The sequence below is a fragment of the Hyperolius riggenbachi genome, chromosome 10, assembly GCF_040937935.1.
Source record: "Hyperolius riggenbachi isolate aHypRig1 chromosome 10, aHypRig1.pri, whole genome shotgun sequence".
NCBI lineage: Eukaryota > Metazoa > Chordata > Amphibia > Anura > Hyperoliidae > Hyperolius > Hyperolius riggenbachi.
The window spans coordinates 241,481,771-241,505,374 of NC_090655.1; the positions used below are offsets into that span (position 1 = coordinate 241,481,771).

Here is a 23,604-nt window from a genome sequence, read left to right on the forward strand (position 1 = left end):
TTTCAGCATTTGATGTTTATAACTTACCTGTGCTAATATTCAGAGGCCATTTGTCTTCTTCAATAGTTTTAATTTTGTTGTCATCTTCTGTAGGTTGATTATCACTGCTTATGTATGTTCCTTCATTAGTTCTCTTCAACATTTCATCTTCTTTTGTAGATAGACAATCACCTCTTACATATGTCTCTTCTTCCTCTTTAATTGTCCTCATCATGTCACCCTCCTGTATACACTGCTGATCACTCCTCACATACATCTCTTTTTCTTCCTCTTTAATTGTCCTCATCATGTCACTCTCCTGTATAGTCTGCTGATCACTCCTCACATACGTCTCTTCCTCCTCTTCAATTGTCCTCATCATGTCACCCTCCTGTATACACTGCTGATCACTCCTCACATATGTCTCTTCTTCCTCTTTAATTGTCCTCATCATGCCACCCTCCTGTATAGATTGCTGATCACTCCTCACATATGTCTCTTCTTCTTCTTCTTTAATTGTCACCATCATGTTACCCTCCTCCAGAGACTGCTGATCATTCCTCACATATGTCTCTTCTTCTTCTTCTTTAATTGTCACCATCATGTTACCCTCCTCCATAGACTGCTGATCACTCCTCACACAGGTCTCTTCCTCCTTTCTTATTAATTTACTTTGCTGTTGAAACTTCACATGACTCTCCTCAGTGTCAGTTTTCAGATCAGTAAATTCTACACTCTATATTAAAAAAAAAATCAAGAGAAAAAAACATTTTAGAATTGTAAGATTTAATAAAGTGAAACCACAGAATATAATTTTATAGAGTTTGGAGTCACTTTTTAGCTTTAATCCTTCAGTTCCACCTACCTGATAATGGCAAGCATAGTTGTGGTCTTCCTGTGGACAATCCTGGGAGTAAAGAGGACCTGTACATCTGTCTGGTGGGTTTCTATTACTAGATCCATCTGTAGGAAAGACACACACTGACTGCATACTTTGTCTCTATGTGTTTATCACATGATTTGGAGGGGGGGGGGGGGGAGATCTAGGAGGACCCTACATACTGCTCTCTCCTCTATAAGAAGCATACATCTCCTCTTACTTGGTGATGTGAGGGGAGTCTGATTCTCCATCATGATGTCCTTGGAGAGGTCTTTGTGTCGTTCTACATTCTGCCACTCCTTCTTGGAGGAGAAGGTTGGGACATCCTGACAACCTATAGAAACCTGAGACACACAATGACACAGTCACCATCCAGACATCTCCCTTGCCATTACTGGGCAATGTCCAATAATTCCCAGCACTGCTCACCTTTACTATCAGCACATCAGTGATCTTGTTGATGACTTGTAGAATCTTCTTCATGTTTCTCTCAGGTACCAGGAAGTGAGGTGGAGGAACTGTGATTGTCACCTGGTCACCAGACTTTACAGGAGGAAATCCCTGTATTGAAAACCACCAGTAATGTTATGTGACCTCCCAGAAGCCTCCTCACCTCTCTGGTCTTGTTTTTGTTTATTTAAAGTGGTATGACATTCAAATTTCATCTTTGGGCTAAAACATTATACACAGCATAAAACTAAAAAAACATATATATAAATGGTTTCCAAATTGTTGGAAGGCTTTAAAGTTAAAGTTTCTTCTTCACTCAGTAGTGAACTGATAAAATAGCTGTTCTGAAATATTAGATTGTATATTCAGCTGTTTCTGCAGAATGAAATACTTAAAGTTGAAGTGAAGATAAACGTATGTTATAATGAATTGTTTGTTTAATACAACTAAAAATGAGAACATTAGTAGCAAAGATATGACTCTCATATTGTTTCCATTACAGGGGTGTTAAGGAACCTCACTTGTTATCTATGCAAAAGGGCTTCTCAGAGCACTCTGACTAATGTAGTGAGAATGATGTAATGTTATAAAAAAGCTATATAACTGAAAAGAGAAACATGATACCCTTTTCTCTGCTACTAATGTTCTATCAATTATCCGTCCTACACATACAAATCATTATATCATGTTTTTTTTGGTCAGATAGTACAGATAAGAAGAAAACCTTATCTATATTTGCTGAGGAATTACTTATTTACAAGACATGTCAGGAAGATGGAGATAAGTGTGCAGCACATAGATGAGTTATTCCTTTCTGACACGGCCTGTGGCCACCAATTTGCAGGATCAAATATTTACTGGTTAATATGTGTGGGTTTTTTCAGGGCTGTGGAGTCCTCCGACTCTGACTCCTGAGGTTAGGATTCCACCGACTACGACTCCTCTAATTTGCATATTACAATCTTGTTTATTGAAAATATGTAATATAAAATGCATCTCTTAACTGTCAATGCTTAGGAATTTTAAAAGGCAACTGCATTGAGGGGGATATGGAGGCTGCCATATTTATTTCCTTTTAAACAATACCAGTTACCTGGCTATCCAGCTGATCTTCTGCCACTAATACTTTTATAGTCATAGACTTAAAGGGAACCTTAACTGAACGGGGGGTAAAGAGTTTTACTTACCTGGGGCTATTACCAGCCCCCTGCAGCAGTCCTGTGCCCTCGGCGCCGCTCTGGAATCCTCTGGTCCCCCGCTGTCACTTAGTTTTGTTTTTGACGACTCACCAGTCGCCGGCCGCCATGCGTATTATTGGACGCATTCACCAATGCAATTAGCGCTATTGCGGACCGCAATGCGTACAAAAATACGCATTGCCGCATTCCGCACGCGTAGATATGCGGCAACGCGTATTTTTGTACGCGTTGCGGTCCGCAATAGCGCTAATTGCATTGGTGAATGCGTCCAATAATACGCATGGCGGCCGGCGACTGGTGAGTCGTCAAAAACGAAACTAGGTGACAGCGGGGGACCAGAGGATTCCAGAGCGGCGCCGAGGGCACAGGACTGCTGCAGGGGGCTGGTAATAGCCCCAGGTAAGTGAAACTCTTTACCCCCCGTCCAGTTAAGGTTCCCTTTAAGCCTCGTTCACATCATACTCGCTTCCATGTGCATTTAGAAGCGCATATGACGTGGTAACATGCAAAAATGGCAAAGGGTAGAGACAGCCCTTCTGCCGTTCATATCAAATGCAGTACAATGCGCTTGCGTACTGCTGCATGCATTCTGCCCACAAGAGCAGAGCTGACCCATTCACTGTCAATGGATGGGATCAGCAGTGCAGCGGGGAGCAGCGCAGATGGCGTGCAATCGTATGCGTTCCAATCATATGGCCATCTGCGCTGCATAGATGTGAACGAGGCCTAAAACTAGTCCTTGGTAAGATTACTTGTAGATGGTACAGTCAGGAACAAAGATGTAACTGTGGATACATGTAAGAGTGATGTGCAGGTACTCTGCAGGGGAATAAGGGGATTCTTCCTCCATTACACATTCTTCATGTACAATCTGAACCAGGTTTATGGGTGATAGACAACACCTCTGTGTTCAATGTGCACAACATTCTCAGTGGATTCCCTGCAGCTCTGTGGGGAGTGCATATATAGAGTAGTACTACGGTGTAACAAAGTAAACCTGAGACAGATAAAAGTTTTATACATACCTGGGCCTTCCTTCAGCCCCATTCAGGCTAATCAGTCCCTCGCTGTCCTCCTCTGCCACCTAGATATTCTGCTATGGGTCCAGGCACTTGAGCCAGTCGGGCATAGTGCGCATGCACATACTCACCGCCAGGAATGTACTACACCTGCACAGCACTATTGCACAGATGCAGAACACTCCTGGTTGTGGAAGCGGCAGAACTGCGCTGACTGACTGAATTACCGGGACTCATAGCAGAAGATCCAGGTGGCGGAGGAGGACAGCGAGGCACTGATTAGCCTGAAGGGGGCTGGAGGAAGCCCCAGGTATGTATAAAACTTTTATTTTCCTCTGTCTCAGGTACCCTTTAATTTGTAGTCACCAAACAAATTTTAACAACATATCAAATTATTTGATTCCATGAGCAAACGGAATTCATAAATTTGCATAAACCAGCATCAACGCAGAATTATTTCCATCTCACTTACCATCTCTATTAGTGACACGGCTACACATCAGGCTTTATTCTTACAGCATAGATGTTATTTAGTATATATAAAAGATTCCTGTGTACACATCATATATACAGTCACAATCAGATATGTATATCTGACTTTAAAAATACAGGGACTGCTTTATTGAAGCAGCACAAGTAACTATTTTTGATTGGTTTATTTTATTACTGTATATATAATTTATGATGACTATTATCTGAGAAATAGAACATTTTATCATATTTTCTATTTTAATTACAGTTTAAATTCATTAGGAGTCGGAGCATTTTTTCCTGACTCCGACTCCAGGTACCCAAAAATTGCTCCGACTCCACGGCCCTGTTTTTTTTAATGAGTGAGGTCATGTGACCAAAATCCCCCTAACCTCTCCAGTCAGCAGGCAGATGATCTCCAGGGTGAGGTTGAATATCCTCTCAGTCATGCGACTCCAGTCCTTCTCCATCCTCACTGGTGTGGTCATGTGATCCCTACGATAAGTCCTTATCTGTAGGCAGAGTACAACATAAGAATTATCTACACTGCAGGGACCTGGGCTGTATTAGGGTTATATGTGTAAGTGTTACATACACTAAGCATCAAAACCCACATCAGAGCCAAGTTGCAGGCTGTACAGAGAAGCCTCAGTCCAGCACATAGAGCCGTGGTGTAAGACACAGGCAGGGACAGCATACACTGAATGGCATAACCACATGCTGTAGTTTGCATTGTGTACAGGGACATCTGCACAGCATGTGGGATAAACCCTCTTAAATGATAGGAGATCCCACAGAAGGTTACAGAGGAGAACAGAGAAAAGATCCTGTAGGACATCTATATCCAGATGGACAGACAAGTTCTGACAAATCAACTGGCCATCAAGATAGTAAACAAGGACCAGAAGACAACAGTGGTGACTGATGTGGCAGCTCTAAGTGACAGAAACATCAGCAAGAGGAGAATGAGGAACTGGAGAAGTACCAGGGTCTGAGAGAGGAACTAGAGAGACTCTGGAGGGTGAAGACCAAAGAGGTCCCAGTGGTGGAAGGAGTAGTCATTGCTTTCACTCCTAAGCTAGGAGATTGGCTCCAACAGATGTCAGGAACATCAGAGCTCTCTGTCCTGAGAAGTGCAGTGATAGAAACAGATACGATTCTGTGCAGAACTCTCCAGCTCACAGGCCTCTGGTAGAGGAGCTGAGGATAAAGACTTTATCTATACACTGATCCATGTACTGTATGTGTGTAACAGCAGCTGCTAGTGATGGGGGAGGGATATGAGGGTTACAGGGTGTAAATATAAAATACTCTCATCTTACCTCTTCAGCAGCCAGTCCCAGCAATGTCTGCTCTGTACTGCCTCCCTCGGGCCTCTTCATCTACGGCTTCCTGTCTTTCTTCCTTTCCTTATAAAAAGTGACATCACCATCTTGTGGAGAATAGTGGAACTGCAGCCCTCATGTATTTGTTCTATAGTTTAACTTGGTGTATTTGCCTTCTTAAAATAGAAGGAAATCTGCAATAATTCAGCTATAAGCGAACATTTGTGGTTACCCACAATGCACTACTACTGAATATGCAAATTATCCCTTTTCGCCCTTGGTAAGCCAAGCAAGCATCCAGAACCGCTGGTGTATAGCAAGCCTATGGCTTTAAATTTTACACAACCATATCAAACCCACATGTAGACAGCCTGTTTTGGACGAAAAGGGATAATTTGCATATTCAGCAGTAGTGCATTGTGGATAACCACAAATGTTCACTTATAGCTGAATTATTGCAGATTTCCTTCTGTTTTAATAAGGCAAATACATGACGCTTTGCTTTTTTTTTTTTTTTTTTTTTAATAGGAGGGCTTTTTGGTCCCTTTTATCCCCCTATACATTCCTAGTAGTTTGGGTCACCCTGAGCTGCTTGGTTACTCTGTTCTATAGTTTAACAGACTAAGCAAGAAGCTCAGGGTGACCCAAACCACTAGGAATGTATAGGGGGATAAAAGAGACCGAAAAGCCCTCCTACAAATAAACAATGCTTGGTGAAATTTTCCTTCTTAAAACAGAAGGAAATTTGCAATAATTCAGCTATAAGTGAACAAAATTCATATTATGTTCAGTGATCAGATGTGGGCTGCAAGCAGGGGTGTAGAAATAGGGGTTGCAGAGGCTGCGACTGCATCAAGGCCCTTGGGCCAAGGGGCCCTCTCTCAACTACAGTACTAGCTCTCTATTGGTCCTGTGCTCATAATAATCACTTCTATAGATACTTTGAATAGTGGTAATCATCAGGGCCGGGCCGAGGCAGAGGCTGGAGAGGCTCCAGCCTCAGGGCGCAGTGTAGGAGGGGGCGCACAATTCATTCAGTTGTCATTCCCAATTGTGTTTGAAGCAGAAAGAAATAGGAAAAGGGGATACATGGCAGTGACTGCAAGTCAGATAACTAGAGATTAAGGTGTTGGGGAGGTTGTGGGCCCTGGGGCGCCTCTTAGTCCAGTAGCAATCAGTGTGTGACGGCTGGGGGGGAGGAATGGAGGGGCGCACTTTGGTGTTTCAGCCTTGGGTGCTGAAGGACCTTGTCCCAGCTCTGGTAATCATTAACAAACTGTTCCCCATCCCAGTTCTTGCACCTTTGACACTGTGGTTGTTGTCCTTGGCAGGTTTTGGTGCACTGTATCAATTGTTAAGTAGAGTGCTTGGGGGCCCCGTTGTAAAACTTGCATCCGGGCCCACAGCTCCTTAGCTACCCCACTGGCTGCAAGGAATCTCAGCATTAGAAAAGTAATTTCTTTTAGTTTCATACTGTGTGGAAAGGCATTAGTTACTTTGGGGGTTTTATTGCTGTCCGGTGTCCTGAGTTGGGAAGTATGTTTTTTTCACTTCCATCCTGTCAGAAAGTGAGTTAATCTCTCCAGTAGAGACAGACTGATAGTGCATGTGTCCCAGCTTTCTCTTTATACAATACAATACTATTTCTATAGCGCTTTTCTCCCATACGACTCAAAGCGCTTAGGCTCTCTCAGATTCAGTAGTTGGTAGTAGGATGAAGTATTCACACAACAAAAGTTATATTTCTGCAAATGCCAAACTGAACAGGTGGGTTTTCAGTCTGGATTTAAACACATCCAGGGATGGAGCTGTCCTGATCTGCTGAGGTAAGGAGTTCCAAAACGTAGGAGCAGCATGACAGAATGCTCTGGGGCCAAAGGTTTCCAAGTGGACTCTGGGTATGACTAGATTATTAGAGCCTGTGGACCTGAGATTGCAGGGATTACTATGCAGCTGTAACATTTCTTTCATGTATCCAGGGCCCAGATTATGTAGTGATTTTAATGTCAGTAGGCCGATCTTAAATAGGACCCTCCATTTTATAGGTAGCCAGTGAAGGGAGTGCAGGACTGGCATTATGTGGCAGTGACGGGGTTGGTTGGTTAACAGTCTGGCAGCAGTATTCTGTATCAGCTGTAGGTGGTACAAGTCCTTTTTTGAAAGGCCAGTGTAGAGAGCATTGCAGTAGTCCTGTCGGGCAGTGGTGCTCAGCAGAGCTCGAATATTCGAGTAGCTCGAATATTCGAGCTCTTTTTCAGCTATTCGAGCTCGGTATTCGAGCTCCGAATAGCTGGAGCTATTCGAATGGGCTATCCGAGTACACTCGAATAGCCCATTCACTATTCGAGCTATTCGAGCAACTCGGCGCTATTCGAGCTCGGTACCGAGCTCGAATAGCGTCATAGCCCAGATTGATGTCCTTAGAGCCAATCAGAGGGCTCCCAGGCCCTCTGACGGCAGCCAATCACAGAGGGGGACCCTGGCCAGCCCCTACCCTATAAATAGCGGCCGCCATGTTCCGTTTCTCCATGCTTGCCTGAGACTTGTACAGAGAGAGAGTTGCTCCTTTGTGCTTTGGCTTAGCAAGTGCTCTATTGTGATCATTTACCTAGCGTTTTTGCTCACCTACACCTGCCATATACACCTATATTGTTGTTAGTTAGATAGACATTGTATTTTAGTTAGTAGCTTGTGTGTTACATTAGAGACAGGCAGCTGCTGCAAGCTTACAGGTTTAGGCCTCAGGGGGGCCTTGCCTCTGTGGGCAGCTGTCCTCTGTTTATTTCTCTCATCTATACCAGTATTTCTGCTGTCCTTTACTAATAGTATTGTAGTTATACTGTACTAGGAGTAGGACACTCACTGACTGTCACTGTTTATAGGCTACTAGCTAGCTCCTGCGTGTGTGCACTCACTCACTGTCTGTGTGTACACACACTCTATTTCCTTCTGATTACTGATAGATTATTGTTAGTTAGTTGTACTTACTTACTACTTACTCTTACTGTACCCGTAGGGACACTCACTGTCACTGTTCATATAGGCTACTAGCTCCTGTGTGTGCGCACTGCACTCACTGTCTGAGTGTACACACACAACACACACTCTATTTCCTTCTGATCGCTGATTGATTATCGTAATTAGTTAGTTCTACTTACTGTTACTACTTACTCTTACTGTACTAGGAGTCTAGGACACTCAGTCACTGTCCATAGGCTACTAGCTCCTGCGTGCGTGCACTCACTGTCTGAGTGTACACACACCCACACTCCATTTCCTTCTGATCGCTGATTGATTATTGTAATTAGTTAGTTCTACTTACTGTTACTACTTACTCTTACTGTACTAGGAGTCTAGGACACTCAGTCACTGTGTTCATAGGCTACTAGCTCCTGCGTGCGTGCACTCACTGTCTGAGTGTACACACACCCACACTCCATTTCCTTCTGATCGCTGATTGATTATCGTAATTAGTTAGTTGTACTTACTGTTACTACTTACTCTTACTGTACTAGGAGTCTAGGACACTCAGTCACTGTGTTCATAGGCTACTAGCTCCTGCGTGCGTGCACTCACTGTCTGAGTGTACACACACCCACACTCCATTTCCTTCTGATCGCTGATTGATTATTGTAATTAGTTAGTTCTACTTACTGTTACTACTTACTCTTACTGTACTAGGAGTCTAGGACACTCAGTCACTGTGTTCATAGGCTACTAGCTCCTGCGTGCGTGCACTCACTGTCTGAGTGTACACACACCCACACTCCATTTCCTTCTGATCGCTGATTGATTATCGTAATTAGTTAGTTCTACTTACTGTTACTACTTACTCTTACTGTACTAGGAGTCTAGGACACTCAGTCACTGTGTTCATAGGCTACTAGCTCCTGCGTGCGTGCACTCACTGTCTGAGTGTACACACACCCACACTCCATTTCCTTCTGATCGCTGATTGATTATTGTAATTAGTTAGTTCTACTTACTGTTACTACTTACTCTTACTGTACTAGGAGTCTAGGACACTCAGTCACTGTGTTCATAGGCTACTAGCTCCTGCGTGCGTGCACTCACTGTCTGAGTGTACACACACCCACACTCCATTTCCTTCTGATCGCTGATTGATTATTGTAATTAGTTAGTTCTACTTACTGTTACTACTTACTCTTACTGTACTAGGAGTCTAGGACACTCAGTCACTGTGTTCATAGGCTACTAGCTCCTGCGTGCGTGCACTCACTGTCTAAGTGTACACACACCCACACTCCATTTCCTTCTGATCGCTGATTGATTATTGTAATTAGTTAGTTCTACTTACTGTTACTACTTACTCTTACTGTACTAGGAGTCTAGGACACTCAGTCACTGTCCATAGGCTACTAGCTCCTGCGTGCGTGCACTCACTGTCTAAGTGTACACACACCCACACTCCATTTCCTTCTGATCGCTGATTGATTATCGTAATTAGTTAGTTGTACTTACTGTTACTACTTACTCTTACTGTACTAGGAGTCTAGGACACTCAGTCACTGTGTTCATAGGCTACTAGCTCCTGCGTGCGTGCACTCACTGTCTGAGTGTACACACACCCACACTCCATTTCCTTCTGATCGCTGATTGATTATTGTAATTAGTTAGTTCTACTTACTGTTACTACTTACTCTTACTGTACTAGGAGTCTAGGACACTCAGTCACTGTGTTCATAGGCTACTAGCTCCTGCGTGCGTGCACTCACTGTCTGAGTGTACACACACCCACACTCCATTTCCTTCTGATCGCTGATTGATTATCGTAATTAGTTAGTTCTACTTACTGTTACTACTTACTCTTACTGTACTAGGAGTCTAGGACACTCAGTCACTGTGTTCATAGGCTACTAGCTCCTGCGTGCGTGCACTCACTGTCTGAGTGTACACACACCCACACTCCATTTCCTTCTGATCGCTGATTGATTATTGTAATTAGTTAGTTCTACTTACTGTTACTACTTACTCTTACTGTACTAGGAGTCTAGGACACTCAGTCACTGTGTTCATAGGCTACTAGCTCCTGCGTGCGTGCACTCACTGTCTGAGTGTACACACACCCACACTCCATTTCCTTCTGATCGCTGATTGATTATTGTAATTAGTTAGTTCTACTTACTGTTACTACTTACTCTTACTGTACTAGGAGTCTAGGACACTCAGTCACTGTGTTCATAGGCTACTAGCTCCTGCGTGCGTGCACTCACTGTCTGAGTGTACACACACCCACACTCCATTTCCTTCTGATCGCTGATTGATTATTGTAATTAGTTAGTTCTACTTACTGTTACTACTTACTCTTACTGTACTAGGAGTCTAGGACACTCAGTCACTGTGTTCATAGGCTACTAGCTCCTGCGTGCGTGCACTCACTGTCTGAGTGTACACACACTAAATTTACTTGTGATTACTACTGATTATTGTAACTGCTAGTTGTACTTCCTGACTGTTACTACTTACTTACTGTACTAGGGGACACTCACTCAGTCACCTCACCAACCAACCCACTCCATTAAAGTACCCCACTTTTCACCCGCCCTTTTACAAAACTTTTGTCTATACGCCCAAAACATTTAAGATGTCTGGAAGTGGCAGCCAGCGCGGTTTGGGCAAGGGGAAGGGCAGCAAGGGAATCAGGAGGAGAGGGAGCAGCATTGTGGCAAGCCGCGGCCGCGGGCGCGCCACCATGCACAGTTCCGCAGCAGCAGCAGCAGCGTCAGTGGCTAACATTCCTCCCATAGCCACTGGCCGTGGTCGCCTTGGGCGCCGCCCAGCAGGAGCATCTGCAACTCACGCTGCAGAGACACAGCAGCAGCAGCGTGTAGCACCTGCTCCCATTTTCCTCCAGCCGGGTCGGAAACGTCCCATTGAGGAAAAGGATGCAGACACTGTGGTGCAACTCATGACGGAGGATGAGCAGCCCGCCATCAGCTCTGCACCTGAGGCCTCCACCCTCACCACCACCACCACCACCCCTGTTCGCAGCAGCCGCCCAGCAGGGTCTGGGGAGGAGGCCAGTTCACCGTCACTCGCCGACCTGTCATTCAGCAGTCTTTTGACCCCAGGCATCATGAGTAAATTGTCTGCGGTTGTTGGCGATCTTGAGGAGGAGATGCTGATGGGCACTTTGGGGGATGAGGGATTGGACAGCAAGACTGTGGCGACAGTCAAGCAGCCCATCCATGCATCAGGAGAGGAGTTTGGGGGGTCCTCATCCCAGCAGGACATGTTTCAGGAGGGGGAGGATGATGATGACCCGGTGACAGACAGAGACTGGGTGCCACCACCTCCAGGGGATGTCGTCCTCAGCAGCTCTGAGGAGGAGGAGGAGGATGCGCTTGTGGGCCTTGCAAGGAGGCGCATCATTGCAAGCATTGGCAGCGTCCCACAGCCTGCTGGTGTCTCAGGCTCAGCAGCAGCAGCAGCAGCATCAGCCAGTACCACCCCCAGCCGCACCCAAGCCCCCCCCCCAACCACCACAGGGAGACAGGCAGCAGCACTTCCATGCCGTAGGGGGAAGTTTCTGTCACCAATCTGGCGGTTTTTCACCATGCCCACTGTGTACAGCAAGTACGCCACTTGCAACCACTGTCAGCGGAAGTTGAGCAGAGGTGCAGACCCCTTAAAGTTCAGCACCAGCTCGCTCATCAACCACCTTGCGGCTAAACATTTCCACCAGCATGAGGAGTTCCAGAGGCTGAAGGCATCTGCTGCTGGCAGTGGCACCACACCCATCACTGCACAGCCTTCAGCAGCAGCAGCAGCAACAGCAGCCACCCGCCCTCCTGCTCCTCCAGCAGCACCAGCAGGAGTGCGGAAACGCACTGCTCCTCCCCCCTCTGCAACTCCTGCCGCCGACACTGAGGCCTGTTCTGGCAGCCAGTCCTCAGTGGCCTCCTCTGCTGTGTCTGCTGATTCCCGTGTCAGCAAAAGGCCACGCCAGAGCCTTTTGAGCGAGTCCTTCCAGGGGGTGGTTAGGGCTCTGCCTCCCAGCAGCCGTCGCGTGCGGCAGCTGAACGGCTTGCTGGCACGGGCCATGTGCTCCCAACTCCTGCCGTACACGCTCGTGCAGGAGGGGAGCGACATTCGTGCGCTGCTTGCTTGCGCAGCCCCAGACTGGCAGCTCCCCAGCAGACACTTCTTTGCCCGCAAGGCCATTCCTGCACTGCACCGCTTTGTAATGGCCAATGTGGAGCGAGGGCTGGAGCACGCGGTTGGTGAAAGGGTCCACGTCACCATGGACTCCTGGAGCAGCCGCTTCGGGACAGGCCGCTACCTGTCCTTCACTGTCCACTGGGTCAGCTTGGTGGAAGGGGGTGAGGATGGGAGAGCAGCAGCGGGCACAGCAGCAGCAGCAACACAGTGGGTGGTGCCACCCCGCAGGCTCAGGGGAACTGCAGCAGGTTCCTCCGATCCTCTGCCATCCTCCGGCACACCTGGCCAAACCCCCCGCCTCAGCAGCAGCGTGAAGGCCCGCCACTGCCAAGCGCTGCTGCACTTGGTCAGCCTTGGGAAGACCAAGCTGACGGCAACCCATGTGTTGGCCAAATCCAGGAGCAGGAGAGGATTTGGCTGACCCCCAGAGGCCTCAGAGTCGGAGAGGTGGTGGCCGACAATGGGGCCAATCTGGTTGCCGCAATAGACAGGGGAAACCTGACCCACATCCCCTGTCTTGCCCACCTGCTGAACCTGGTGGTGCAGAAGTTCCTGCGCACCTACCAGGGGATGGGCGAACTGCTGGAAACGGCAAGGAATGTTGTGCGTCACTTCCGGCGCTCGGCTGCAGCCTGTGCGAGCCTGGAAGACGTGCAAAAGGAGCTGGATCTGCCACGCCATCGGCTGATCCTTGACGTTCCGACTCGCTGGAACTCCACCCTGGCGATGTTGGAGCGTCTGGTTGAACAGAGGCGCGCTGTCAAACAGTACCTTGCCCTGGCCACTGTTTCCGCAGCTCAGAGAAGGGACAAGACCAGCAACTTCCCGTCCATCGTCCCCGATGATGACTGGAGGCACATGCAGCAGGTGTGCTTAGTGCTGGCTCCCTTCCTGCAGGCCACAAACATGGTGAGCAGGGACCATGCTATGGTCTGCGAGTGGGTGCCCCTGGTTTCTCTGCTGAACAGGGCCCTCGATGCTTTGCTGGAACAGGGAGCGGCAGCCTTGAGACCAGCAGGAGCGGCAACCAGCTGCGCAGTCCACCTCTGAGGGAGGAGGAGGAGGACTTGGTGGAGGTCCCTGACCTGGCTGCTGATGAGGGGGATCAGCACAGCGCAGCTGAGTTGGTGCGGGGGTGGAGAGAGGATGAGGCGGCAGAGGAGGAGGATGAGGACAGCACTGACGTCGATGTGCCAGCAGACGTGGGCCGCCTCTTCCCAATGGCAGCGCACATGCTGACGTGCCTGCGCAGGGACCCCAGGGTGATCCAGATGAAGCAGAGGGAGGACATCTGGATCAGCATGATGTTGGACCCACGCCTCAAGGGGAAGTTGAGCCAGTTCCTGCCGCCTGCAGGAGGAGACCCAGCGCAACAAATAAGGAGCTTGCAGCAGGCCCTTGTTGAGCGCTTGGAGGAAGCCTTCCCCCAGCCTTCCACCCCCACTGTCCAGCAGCCAGCACAGAGGCAGCAGCAGGTGCCTGCATCCAGCAGCAGCAAGCGCCCACAGACCTGCTGTCTCTCAGCCACGAGCTCTACAGGACTGTAGAGGCTCCGGCAGCAGTGACTAGAGAGGAGATGCATGCAGCAGCATCCTCCTCCGGTCACAGCCAGCGCCTGACCCGCATGGTGGCTGACTACATGGGGTCGTACAGCGGGCTTGACAGCGATGCCCCTGTTGATCCCATGGAGTATTGGGTCAAGCGCATGGAGATCTGGAGCGAGCTGGCGCAGTACGCCCTGGAAGTGCTGTCCTGCCCCCCTTCCAGCGTGCTGTCCGAGCGCTGCTTCAGTGCAGCTGGTGGCTGGTCACCGAGAAACGCTCACGTCTGTCTCACAAGTCTGTGGACAGACTGACGTTTCTCAAGATGAACCAGGCGTGGGTGGAGGCGAGTTCCTGGCCCCTGTTGTCGGCGAGAGGGGGACATGAACTGGCTGCCGGAACCATCGTTAATGTGCCTTACCACCCTTTACCACCTCCTGGCTCCTGCTCACTAAGCCAGCCTGGTTCACTTTGACTATTACGTCGCCTGCAGCCACACATTTTACACCTACAGTGGGCTGCTGTGTACTGCCCTTCTGCTGTCTGTCTGTGTTTCCCACTGCCAGGTACACAGAATTACCTTCTTCTGCTGCCACTCTGCCACCAGCTATTACGTCAAACAATAGCTATATTGGTTGCAAAACCAAAAACCAAAAAACCATAAAAAACAAAAAAAGGTTTAATTTTTCTGAGGTGCCCGGGTTGAAAACTGTGTTGTCCCAGTTGTGTATTGGACACAATGTGGCTGCACGACCGCTGTCTGGGACCTCCTGTTGTGTTTATTTACAGCCCTGGTATCACCGCTAGGTACCAGGGCTATTATGTCACGCTGCCTACCTGCTGCCACACTCACACTGCTCCTCCATACCTCCTCCTGCTGCCTGCTGCTGCTGCTGCTGTCTGTCTGTGTTTCCCACTGCCAGGGTACACAGATGATTTACCTTCTGCTGCCACTCTGCCACCAGCTATTACGTCAAACAATAGCTGCTCGCCTACTCCTCCATTCCTCCTCCTGCTGCTGCTGTCTGTCTGTGTTTCCCACTGCCAGGGTACACAGGATTAACTTCTGCTGCCACTCTGCCACCAGCTATTACGTCAAACAATAGCTATATTGGTTGCAAAACCAAAAACCAAAAAACCATAAAAAAAAAAAAAGGTTTAATTTTTCTGAGGTGCCCGGGTTGAAAACTGTGTTGTCCCAGTTGTGTATTGGACACAATGTGGGCTGCACGACCGCTGTCTGGGACCTCCTGTTGTGTTTATTTACAGCCCTGGTATCACCGCTAGGTACCAGGGCTATTATGTCACGCTGCCTACCTGCTGCCACACTCACACTGCTCCTCCATACCTCCTCCTGCTGCTGCTGCTGCTGTCTGTCTGTGTTTCCCACTGCCAGGGTACACAGATGATTTACCTTCTGCTGCCACTCTGCCACCAGCTATTACGTCAAACAATAGCTGCTCGCCTACTCCTCCATTCCTCCTCCTGCTGCTGCTGTCTGTCTGTGTTTCCCACTGCCAGGGTACACAGATGATTTACCTTCTGCTGCCACTCTGCCACCAGCTATTACGTCAAACAATAGCTGCTCGCCTACTCCTCCATTCCTCCTCCTGCTGCTGCTGTCTGTCTGTGTTTCCCACTGCCAGGGTACACAGAATTACCTTCTGCTGCCACTCTGCCACCAGCTATTACGTCAAACAATAGCTATATTGGTTGCAAAACCAAAACCAAACAAACCATTAAAAAAAAAAAAAAGGTTTAATTTTTCTGAGGTGCCCGGGTTGAAAACTGTGTTGTCCCAGTTGTGTATTGGACACAATGTGGGCTGCACGACCGCTGTCTGGGACCTCCTGTTGTGTTTATTTACAGCCCTGGTATCACCGCTAGGTACCAGGGCTATTATGTCACGGCGAGCTGCCTGCCTCATTGACTGCCTGCTGCCACACACTCATCCTCCTCCTCCTGCTGCTGAATTTACCTCCTGCTGTCTTTGTGTTTCCACTGCCAGGGAGCACATACAATGGCGCTTCCAACATGCGTGCGCCCACCAGCTATTTGTTACGCTCAAAAATAGCTGCATTTCTTAAAAAAAAAATTGAAAAGAGAAATACGTGAAGAAGAAGAAGACGATATTGAAAAGGAAGGAGAAGATGAAGATGAAGAAGAAGAAGAAGAAGAAGAAGATGAAGAAGAAGATGAAGAAGAAGATGATGAAGAAGAAGAAGATGATGAAGAAGAAGAAGAAGAAGAAGAAGAAGAAGAAGAAGAAGAAGAAGATGATGAAGAAGAAGAAGAAGAAGAAGAAGAAGAAGAAGAAGAAGAAGATGATGAAGAAGAAGAAGAAGAAGAAGAAGAAGAAGAAGAAGAAGAAGAAGAAGAAGAAGAAGAAGAAGAAGAAGAAGATGGTGAAGAAGAAGAAAAAGATGGTGAAGAAGAAGAAGAAGATGGAGAAGAAGAAGAAGAAGAAGAAGAAGAAGAAGATGGAGAAGAAGAAGAAGAAGAAGAAGAAGAAGAAGAAGAAGAAGAAGAAGATGGAGAAGAAGAAGAAGAAGAAGAAGAAGAAGAAGATGGAGAAGAAGAAGAAGAAGAAGAAGAAGAAGAAGAAGAAGAAGAAGAAGAAGAAGATGGAGAAGAAGAAGAAGAAGAAGAAGAAGAAGAAGAAGAAGATGGAGAAGAAGATGGAGGAGAAGAAGAAGAAGAAGAAGAAGAAGAAGAAGATGATGAAGAAGAAGAAGAAGAAGAAGAAGAAGAAGAAGAAGATGATGAAGAAGAAGAAGAAGAAGAAGAAGAAGAAGAAGAAGAAGAAGAAGAAGAAGAAGAAGATGGTGAAGAAGAAGAAGAAGATGGTGAAGAAGAAGAAGAAGATGGAGAAGAAGAAGAAGAAGAAGAAGAAGAAGAAGAAGAAGAAGAAGAAGAAGAAGATGGAGAAGAAGAAGAAGAAGAAGATGGAGAAGAAGAAGAAGAAGAAGAAGAAGAAGAAGAAGATGGAGAAGAAGAAGAAGAAGAAGAAGAAGAAGAAGAAGAAGAAGAAGAAGAAGAAGAAGAAGAAGAAGAAGAAGAAGAAGAAGAAGAAGAAGAAGAAGAAGAAGAAGAAGAAGATGGAGGAGGAGGAGAAGAAGAAGAAGAAGAAGAAGATGGAGAAGAAGAAGAAGAAGAAGAAGAAGAAGAAGAAGAAGATGGAGAAGAAGAAGAAGAAGAAGATGGAGAAGAAGAAGAAGAAGAAGAAGAAGATGGAGAAGAAGATGGAGGAGGAGGAGAAGAAGAAGAAGAAGAAGAAGATGGAGAAGAAGAAGAAGAAGAAGAAGAAGAAGAAGAAGATGGAGAAGAAGAAGAAGAAGAAGATGGAGAAGAAGAAGAAGAAGAAGAAGAAGAAGAAGAAGAAGAAGATGATGAAGAAGAAGAAGAAGAAGAAGAAGAAGAAGAAGAAGAAGAAGATGGAGAAGAAGATGGAGAAGAAGAAGAAGATGGAGAAGAAGAAGAAGAAGAAGAAGAAGAAGAAGATGGAGAAGAAGATGGAGGAGAAGAAGAAGAAGAAGAAGAAGAAGAAGATGGAGAAGAAGATGGAGAAGAAGGAGGAGGAGGAGGAGGAGGAGGAGGAGGAGGAGGAGGAGGAGGAGGAGGAGGAGGAGGAGGAGGAGGAGGAGGAGGAGGAGGAGGAGGAGAGGAGAAGGAGAAGGAGAAGGAGAAGGAGAAGGAGAAGGAGAAGGAGAAGGAGAAGGAGAAGGAGAAGGAGAAGGAAGAGAAGGAGAAGGAGAAGGAGAAGGAGAAGGAGAAGGAGAAGGAGAAGGAGAAGGAGAAGGAGAAGGAGAAGGAGAAGGAGAAGGAGAAGGAGAAGGAGAAGGAGAAGGAGAAGGAGAAGGAGAAGGAGAAGGAGAAGGAGAAGAAGAAGAAGAAGAAGAAGAAGAAGAAGAAGAAGAAGAAGAAGAAGAAGAAGAAGAAGAAGAAGAAGAAGAAGAAGAAGAAGAAGAAGAAGAAGAAGAAGAAGAAGAAGAAGAAGAAGAAGAAGAAGAAGAAGAAGTATATACAGTAACACTACTGAACAAAATTAAGGACACAACTTCTCTTTCCACATTTTTTTTTAAAGGAACATCCCCACATAATCACTTGCTGTTGTTACTTGGAAAAAAAGAGGTTTCTTGCATCATTCACCCTCAAAACAAGTGTTGGAAGCTATTTAAGGCCAATTCGAATAGTCAGCTCGAATAGTTAGCTCGAATACCGACTCGAATAGTGAGCTCGAAGTCCGAGGTCGAATCGAATAGTAAAAATTATTCGACTCGAATATTCGACTGACCTCGAATAATTTACTATTCGAATTCGACCAAACTCGAATTTTAAAAAGGGGTATTTGAGCATCACTACTGTCGGGATGTAATGAAAGCATGAACTAAGGTTTGTAGATCTTCTGGGGGGGATGAGGTTCTTGATTTTTGCAATGTTCTTCAGGTGGAAATAAAATGATTTCATCACAGCAGAGATGTGAGTTCTGAAGTTTAAATCCCCATCAATTATAACTCCCAGGCTACGCACATGATCAGAGCTGTGTAGATCTGTGCCTCCTATTCTCAATGGTGAAGACTGAGACTGGAGGGATATTCCCTATTTTGTAATCAACTTCCTCTGTCACTCCTTACTCCTCTCTATTGTCCCAACTTTAGGTCTTATATATAGGTATGTACAGGCACTGGCATAAGGCCCAAGGTCAGAGGGGTCACAGGCCTGTGGTATTCAATGAATTAGTCTATTTTACCCTTCCCCAAGTACCGTCACCGCCGGTGTTAAATCTGATTGTGCTGCAGCACCAGCATGATACGCAAACACAGAGGCCCTCTGGCGCAGTGTAGGGGCTGTGTACTACCCTCCCGACAGTGCTCTTTCTCTCCCTCCCTGAATCAACCTTATCTGCTCTCCTCCCCTCAGTGGCATGGCTGAGGGGAAAGGCGCAGTGCTTAGTACTCTCTACCCCTCCCCTCAAAGGAGATTTCCGCATCCCGCGTTGGAAGGTCCGCTTGCCGAACTGGATGCGACCATATTTCCGCAATCCATCCGGCGTTGCGGATTTTTCGTTACAGCTGTGTTTGGCTGGGAATATTCTGCGCATGCGTGGTTCAGAAAAAAACTGTAACCGTGCATGCACAGAATGCTCCTGGCCATGGCTGCCATACACAGCTGCTTGGAAGCACAATCAGGGAGGGACATGAATGGGACAGAGCATGAGCAGTAGCTGCGATTAGGCCCAGTCACTGCTTTTGAAGATGGGCAACAGCAACACAATGAAGGAGAGTGACAAGAAACTGAGGGGCCATGAATACTATGGGGGTCTGGAAGAAACCCCAGGTAGGAATAAATCCTGCTTTTTTTTTTAGTTCAGGTTTTCTTGCCCTGGTGCTCCATCGTCTGATCTGTCCTCCATCATAGTGGTCAAATGTCAGATGGTTGGAGCGCAGTGGCCAGAAGAGGCTGTACATATAAATTATCCCTCTCTGTTACAGCCCCCCTGACACAAGTGGGTACAATTTTGCTTTGCGAACTTGTGGTTGCTCCTCCCTGATGGAGAGCTCCGATGAGGATTTCTGCCCAATAACTTGTTAAGAGGGCTGGAGTCTCATCCTGCCCTCCCTGTTGCAGAGCAGAGTGGAGTGGCTGTATTATAGTTCGTGTCCCGTCTGCTGCTGTCTGAATCCTTGAGTCCCTTGCATCTGCTCTGCTCCCCACCCTTCCCCTTGGCATCATGATTACAGGCCGGGGTGGAGTGCAGAGCAGTTATGGGGGACTTGAGGTGTAGGTGGAAAAAATGCCAGCAGGGACATGTAATTAGGATACTGCAACTCAGCTTGCAGCTCTCCAAGGAGTAAATATTGGTTTATATTTATTTTGCGCGGGCGCTTTCTGCTGTGCTTTTCAGCATACATAGTCATTTAACTGGCTGTCCTCAGAGGAGCTCTTAATCTAGTCCTCCCATAGTCATAATCTAATGTGCTACTGCTACCATATTATTATGTATTAGCTGAAGACCCGGCGTTGCCCAGGTATAAATTTGGTTATCTGTGCATGTAGACAAATAGCCCAGCACTTCTTTCCACAGGATAAAAGAGCTTTATTCCATAAGCTCATGCAAGTATAAAAAATAGCTTGCTAACCAGCATGACTCAAGTCGACCATCTTCAACACACTTGGCATAAACCCATACCATTACATGCACTGGCTGTGGGGTGGTGTGGGAGTGGCGGCCTGCCTAACGTCCATTTCGGTATACAAGTTTCTTCAGAGGCTATGTGGCAATGGCAGCATCACATCTTGGGAATTAAATAATGTGAGTCCACTTCCTCTAAAAAAACAGAACAAAACAAACACAGAACATTTATGTCGTGCTTTTCCCTGGCAAACTCAAAGCGCCAGAGCTGCAGCCACTAGGACGCGCTCTATTGGCAGTAATAGTATTAGGGAGTCTTTCCCAAGGTCTCCTACTGAATAGGTGCTGGTTTACTGAACAGTCAGAGCCGAGATTCGAACCCTGGTCGCCTGTGTCAGAGGCAAAGCCCTTAACCATTACACTATCCAGCCACCACCTTTAAACGCCGCCTAAATCACTCTGTCGAATTAAACATGCCCACGTGCGCCATTTGACGTCATGTGTACATGCGTAGATTCACGCATACCGCCAAACATATTTTGCATCAGTTTGTATTGTTGGTGGATCTGACTCAATGACCGAGTTTATGAGTTTTGGGGCCCATGGTATCAATAGTGTGAGAATGGAGGCAGTTGAAATTGTCCCAAGCAAAGAAATAAATTGACTGTTTGTGGCATCTAAATTTGTACTGCAGTCACCCAATGACCGATTGTAGCAGGTGTGAGACCTCTGCCATTAATAGTGTAAGAATGGCAGCAATTTAAATATTCTCCTTGAAATTCAATCGTTGGTTTTGATTGACTCTTTTAGGCCCCACCCATTTTCCTGAATATTAATCCCAGTTACCCAGTGAACAATTGTGCCCAGTTTGAAAATGCTGCTATTAACAGTCTAAAAATGGCACCTCTATATCTACCTCTGCGTCTGATAAGTATATTTTTATACAGTATGTATAGCTGTTTCAAAACTTTTTTAAAGATGTTGAAATAAATGTTATACATTTTTAAAGTGATGGTGAGCTGCTCCTGGAATCTTTACCCCTCTTTTTGAAAACAATGAATTATCTATGCAATTTTATCTGGATGTTGCACCACCTACGTTGAAGTTATTACAGTGGACTTTACTGTGTGCACTCGCCACGCTCTGTCTAGACTTAAAGAAGTCTAAAAATGGCTGCAGTTTACATTTTCCCATTTGGTTGTTGTTGGCTCACCCCACTTTTCATAACCTTGACACACAGTCACTTATTGACCATGTTTGCAAGCTTTGGGGTCCTTGGCATCATAATAATGTGAAAATGGAAGCAGTTTATCACTCGATGGATTGGTTTCTGGCTCTGCCCATTTTCTGAATTTGAATCCCCAGTCACCCAGTGACCGATTGTACCAAGTTTAAGGCCTCTGCCATTAACAGTGTAAGAACGGCAGCAATTGAAATATTCCCCTTGAAAATCAATATATCCAACTGCGCATAGTTTTAAAACTCTGCCACTAATAGAATGGCTGAAGTTAATAAAAATAATCTGATTAGCTCTGCCCCCTTTACTGAATTTGCACCCCAGTTACCCAATGACCGACTGAAGCAGGTTTGAAGTCTCTGCCATTAACAGTGTAAGAATAGCAGCAATTTAAATATTCCCTGTCAAAACCAATAGGTACATTTTGATTGGCTGTTGTAGGCTCCACTCACTTTCCTGAATATTAATCCCAGTCACCCAGTGAGCAAGTGTGCCAAGTTTGACAACCCTGCCAATAGTAATGTTAGGCCCAATGCATTCCAACAACCGCTAGCGCATCCGCAAATGCTTAGCGTTTTTTGAAGCAGTTTTTCAGAGCGATTCTAGGCATGTGCAGAGCAATTTTCTACACATGCCTAGCATTTTTGGGAGAGTTTTGGTGTAGTATACTTTATTTTTTTCACAGCAGAGCTGTAATTGAACAGCTTCTGTAACAAAAACGCTTGGAAAATCGCTCTGATCTAGCGCTTTTCAGAGCAATTTTCCACTTTCCTATACTTAACACTGGAGCAGAATCGCCTCAGAAATCCGCAAAAATGCTGTAGAACCCGAGTTTGGGTAAAAAAAAGAATTTCTCTGGTGTGCACCATCCCATTCAAATACATTAGCCAAGCGCTTTTCAAAGCACAAGCGTTTTTAAAAACGTTTAGAACCGCTCTTTGTGTGCACCAGCCCTGAGAATGGCTATAGTTTAGATTGTGTAATGTAAAATGAATGACTGTAATTTGATTGGCTGTTTTATGCTCCGCCCACTCTCCCAGTGTTTTTAACCTCGGTCATCAAGTGATCATCTGTACCAAGTTTGGGGACTCTGGCTGAATTACTGTGAGAATTGCAGCCTTTTAAATTTTTCCCATTGACATGAATAGGTGGAAACCCCCAGTACATATCATCCCAACCAGTAAGGGATCTGTATACCAAGTTTTATTTAAATTGGTCAAGGCATTTGAGTGATCGCGGCACACCACACACATATACACACACACATATTGCACTGACATCTTCTGCAGCACTTTATAGACTGTATAAGAAGAAAAGATGGTCCACACTTGTCCAATGTCGTTTTCACACTTTATTTAGGACATATCCAAAAGAAGAACCAGCATCACAAACAGCTGACATGTTTCGGACCGCCATGGTCCTTAATCATAGCTAACAGGTAAAACACTAAAACTCTAACTATATTTACACACCCACAGGAAGGGGTGGAGTGGAGGAATAGTCCTCAATTTCTTTGCCCAAGGACAGAGATGGGAAGATCCCTCAACCCATGTGAAATAAATGTACATGTATCGAAAAAACACAAATACTTTGATATTTAGTCGATATTGAACCTGATATTGGTCTACGGACAGCATTTGTGCAATTAGAATCTCTATTACAGAAAGAGACTAAAGTGTGCTCGATATTGAACCAATATCAGATTTAATATCGACTAAATATCTATCTTTTTAGCTGGTTTTCTCTCTGTTCACCCGGGACACTGTGCTAGGAGTCATTTTTTTTGCTTATGTCATTCTGTCCCGTTGTGTGGGTGCCTATTATTTTAATGCTCTTTTGACGCATGTACCTTTAGTGTTGTTGCTGTCAAAATATTTATGTGTTTTAGATACATGAAAATTTGTTTCATGTGGGTTGAGGGATCTTCCCATCTCTGGCCTTTAGGCGGAGAAATTGTGGACTCTTCCCCCACCCCACCCCTTCCAGTGGGTGTGTCTATATAGTTGAAGTTTTAGTGTTTTACCTGTTAGCTAGGATTAAGGACCATAGTGGTCTGAAACATGTCAGCTATTTCTGTTGCTGGTTCTCTTTTTGGATACATCCTGAATAAAGTGTGAAAACGGCACTGGACGAGTGCAGACCATCTTTTGTTCTTCAATTCTGTTTGGACACAAGCTTCCAGGTTCCT

General features: G+C 46.1%; 2 protein-coding genes across 2 annotated transcripts in view; both read right to left on the reverse strand.

The window, feature by feature from the left end:
* LOC137536998 (oocyte zinc finger protein XlCOF7.1-like) overlaps window positions 1-5,380 on the reverse strand; it is a 39,966-nt gene extending 34,586 nt beyond the window's left edge. The window contains exons 1-6 of the mRNA XM_068259158.1: window positions 5,321-5,380; window positions 4,391-4,510; window positions 1,289-1,420; window positions 1,080-1,203; window positions 845-942; window positions 28-715 (exon numbers count right to left, since the gene is read on the reverse strand). Coding sequence (XP_068115259.1) covers window positions 28-715; window positions 845-942; window positions 1,080-1,203; window positions 1,289-1,420; window positions 4,391-4,510; window positions 5,321-5,380 — 1,222 coding nt within the window. The remainder of the gene's footprint in view (window positions 1-27; window positions 716-844; window positions 943-1,079; window positions 1,204-1,288; window positions 1,421-4,390; window positions 4,511-5,320) is intronic.
* An 11,069-nt stretch (window positions 5,381-16,449) lies between these two features.
* On the reverse strand, window positions 16,450-18,044 carry LOC137535046 (uncharacterized; the record flags this gene model as incomplete). Its single annotated transcript, XM_068256810.1, has 2 exons — window positions 16,450-17,483; window positions 17,981-18,044. Coding segments are annotated over 2 exons (1,098 nt in total), but the record flags the coding sequence as incomplete, so codon positions are not given.
* Window positions 18,045-23,604: the final 5,560 nt, after the last annotated feature.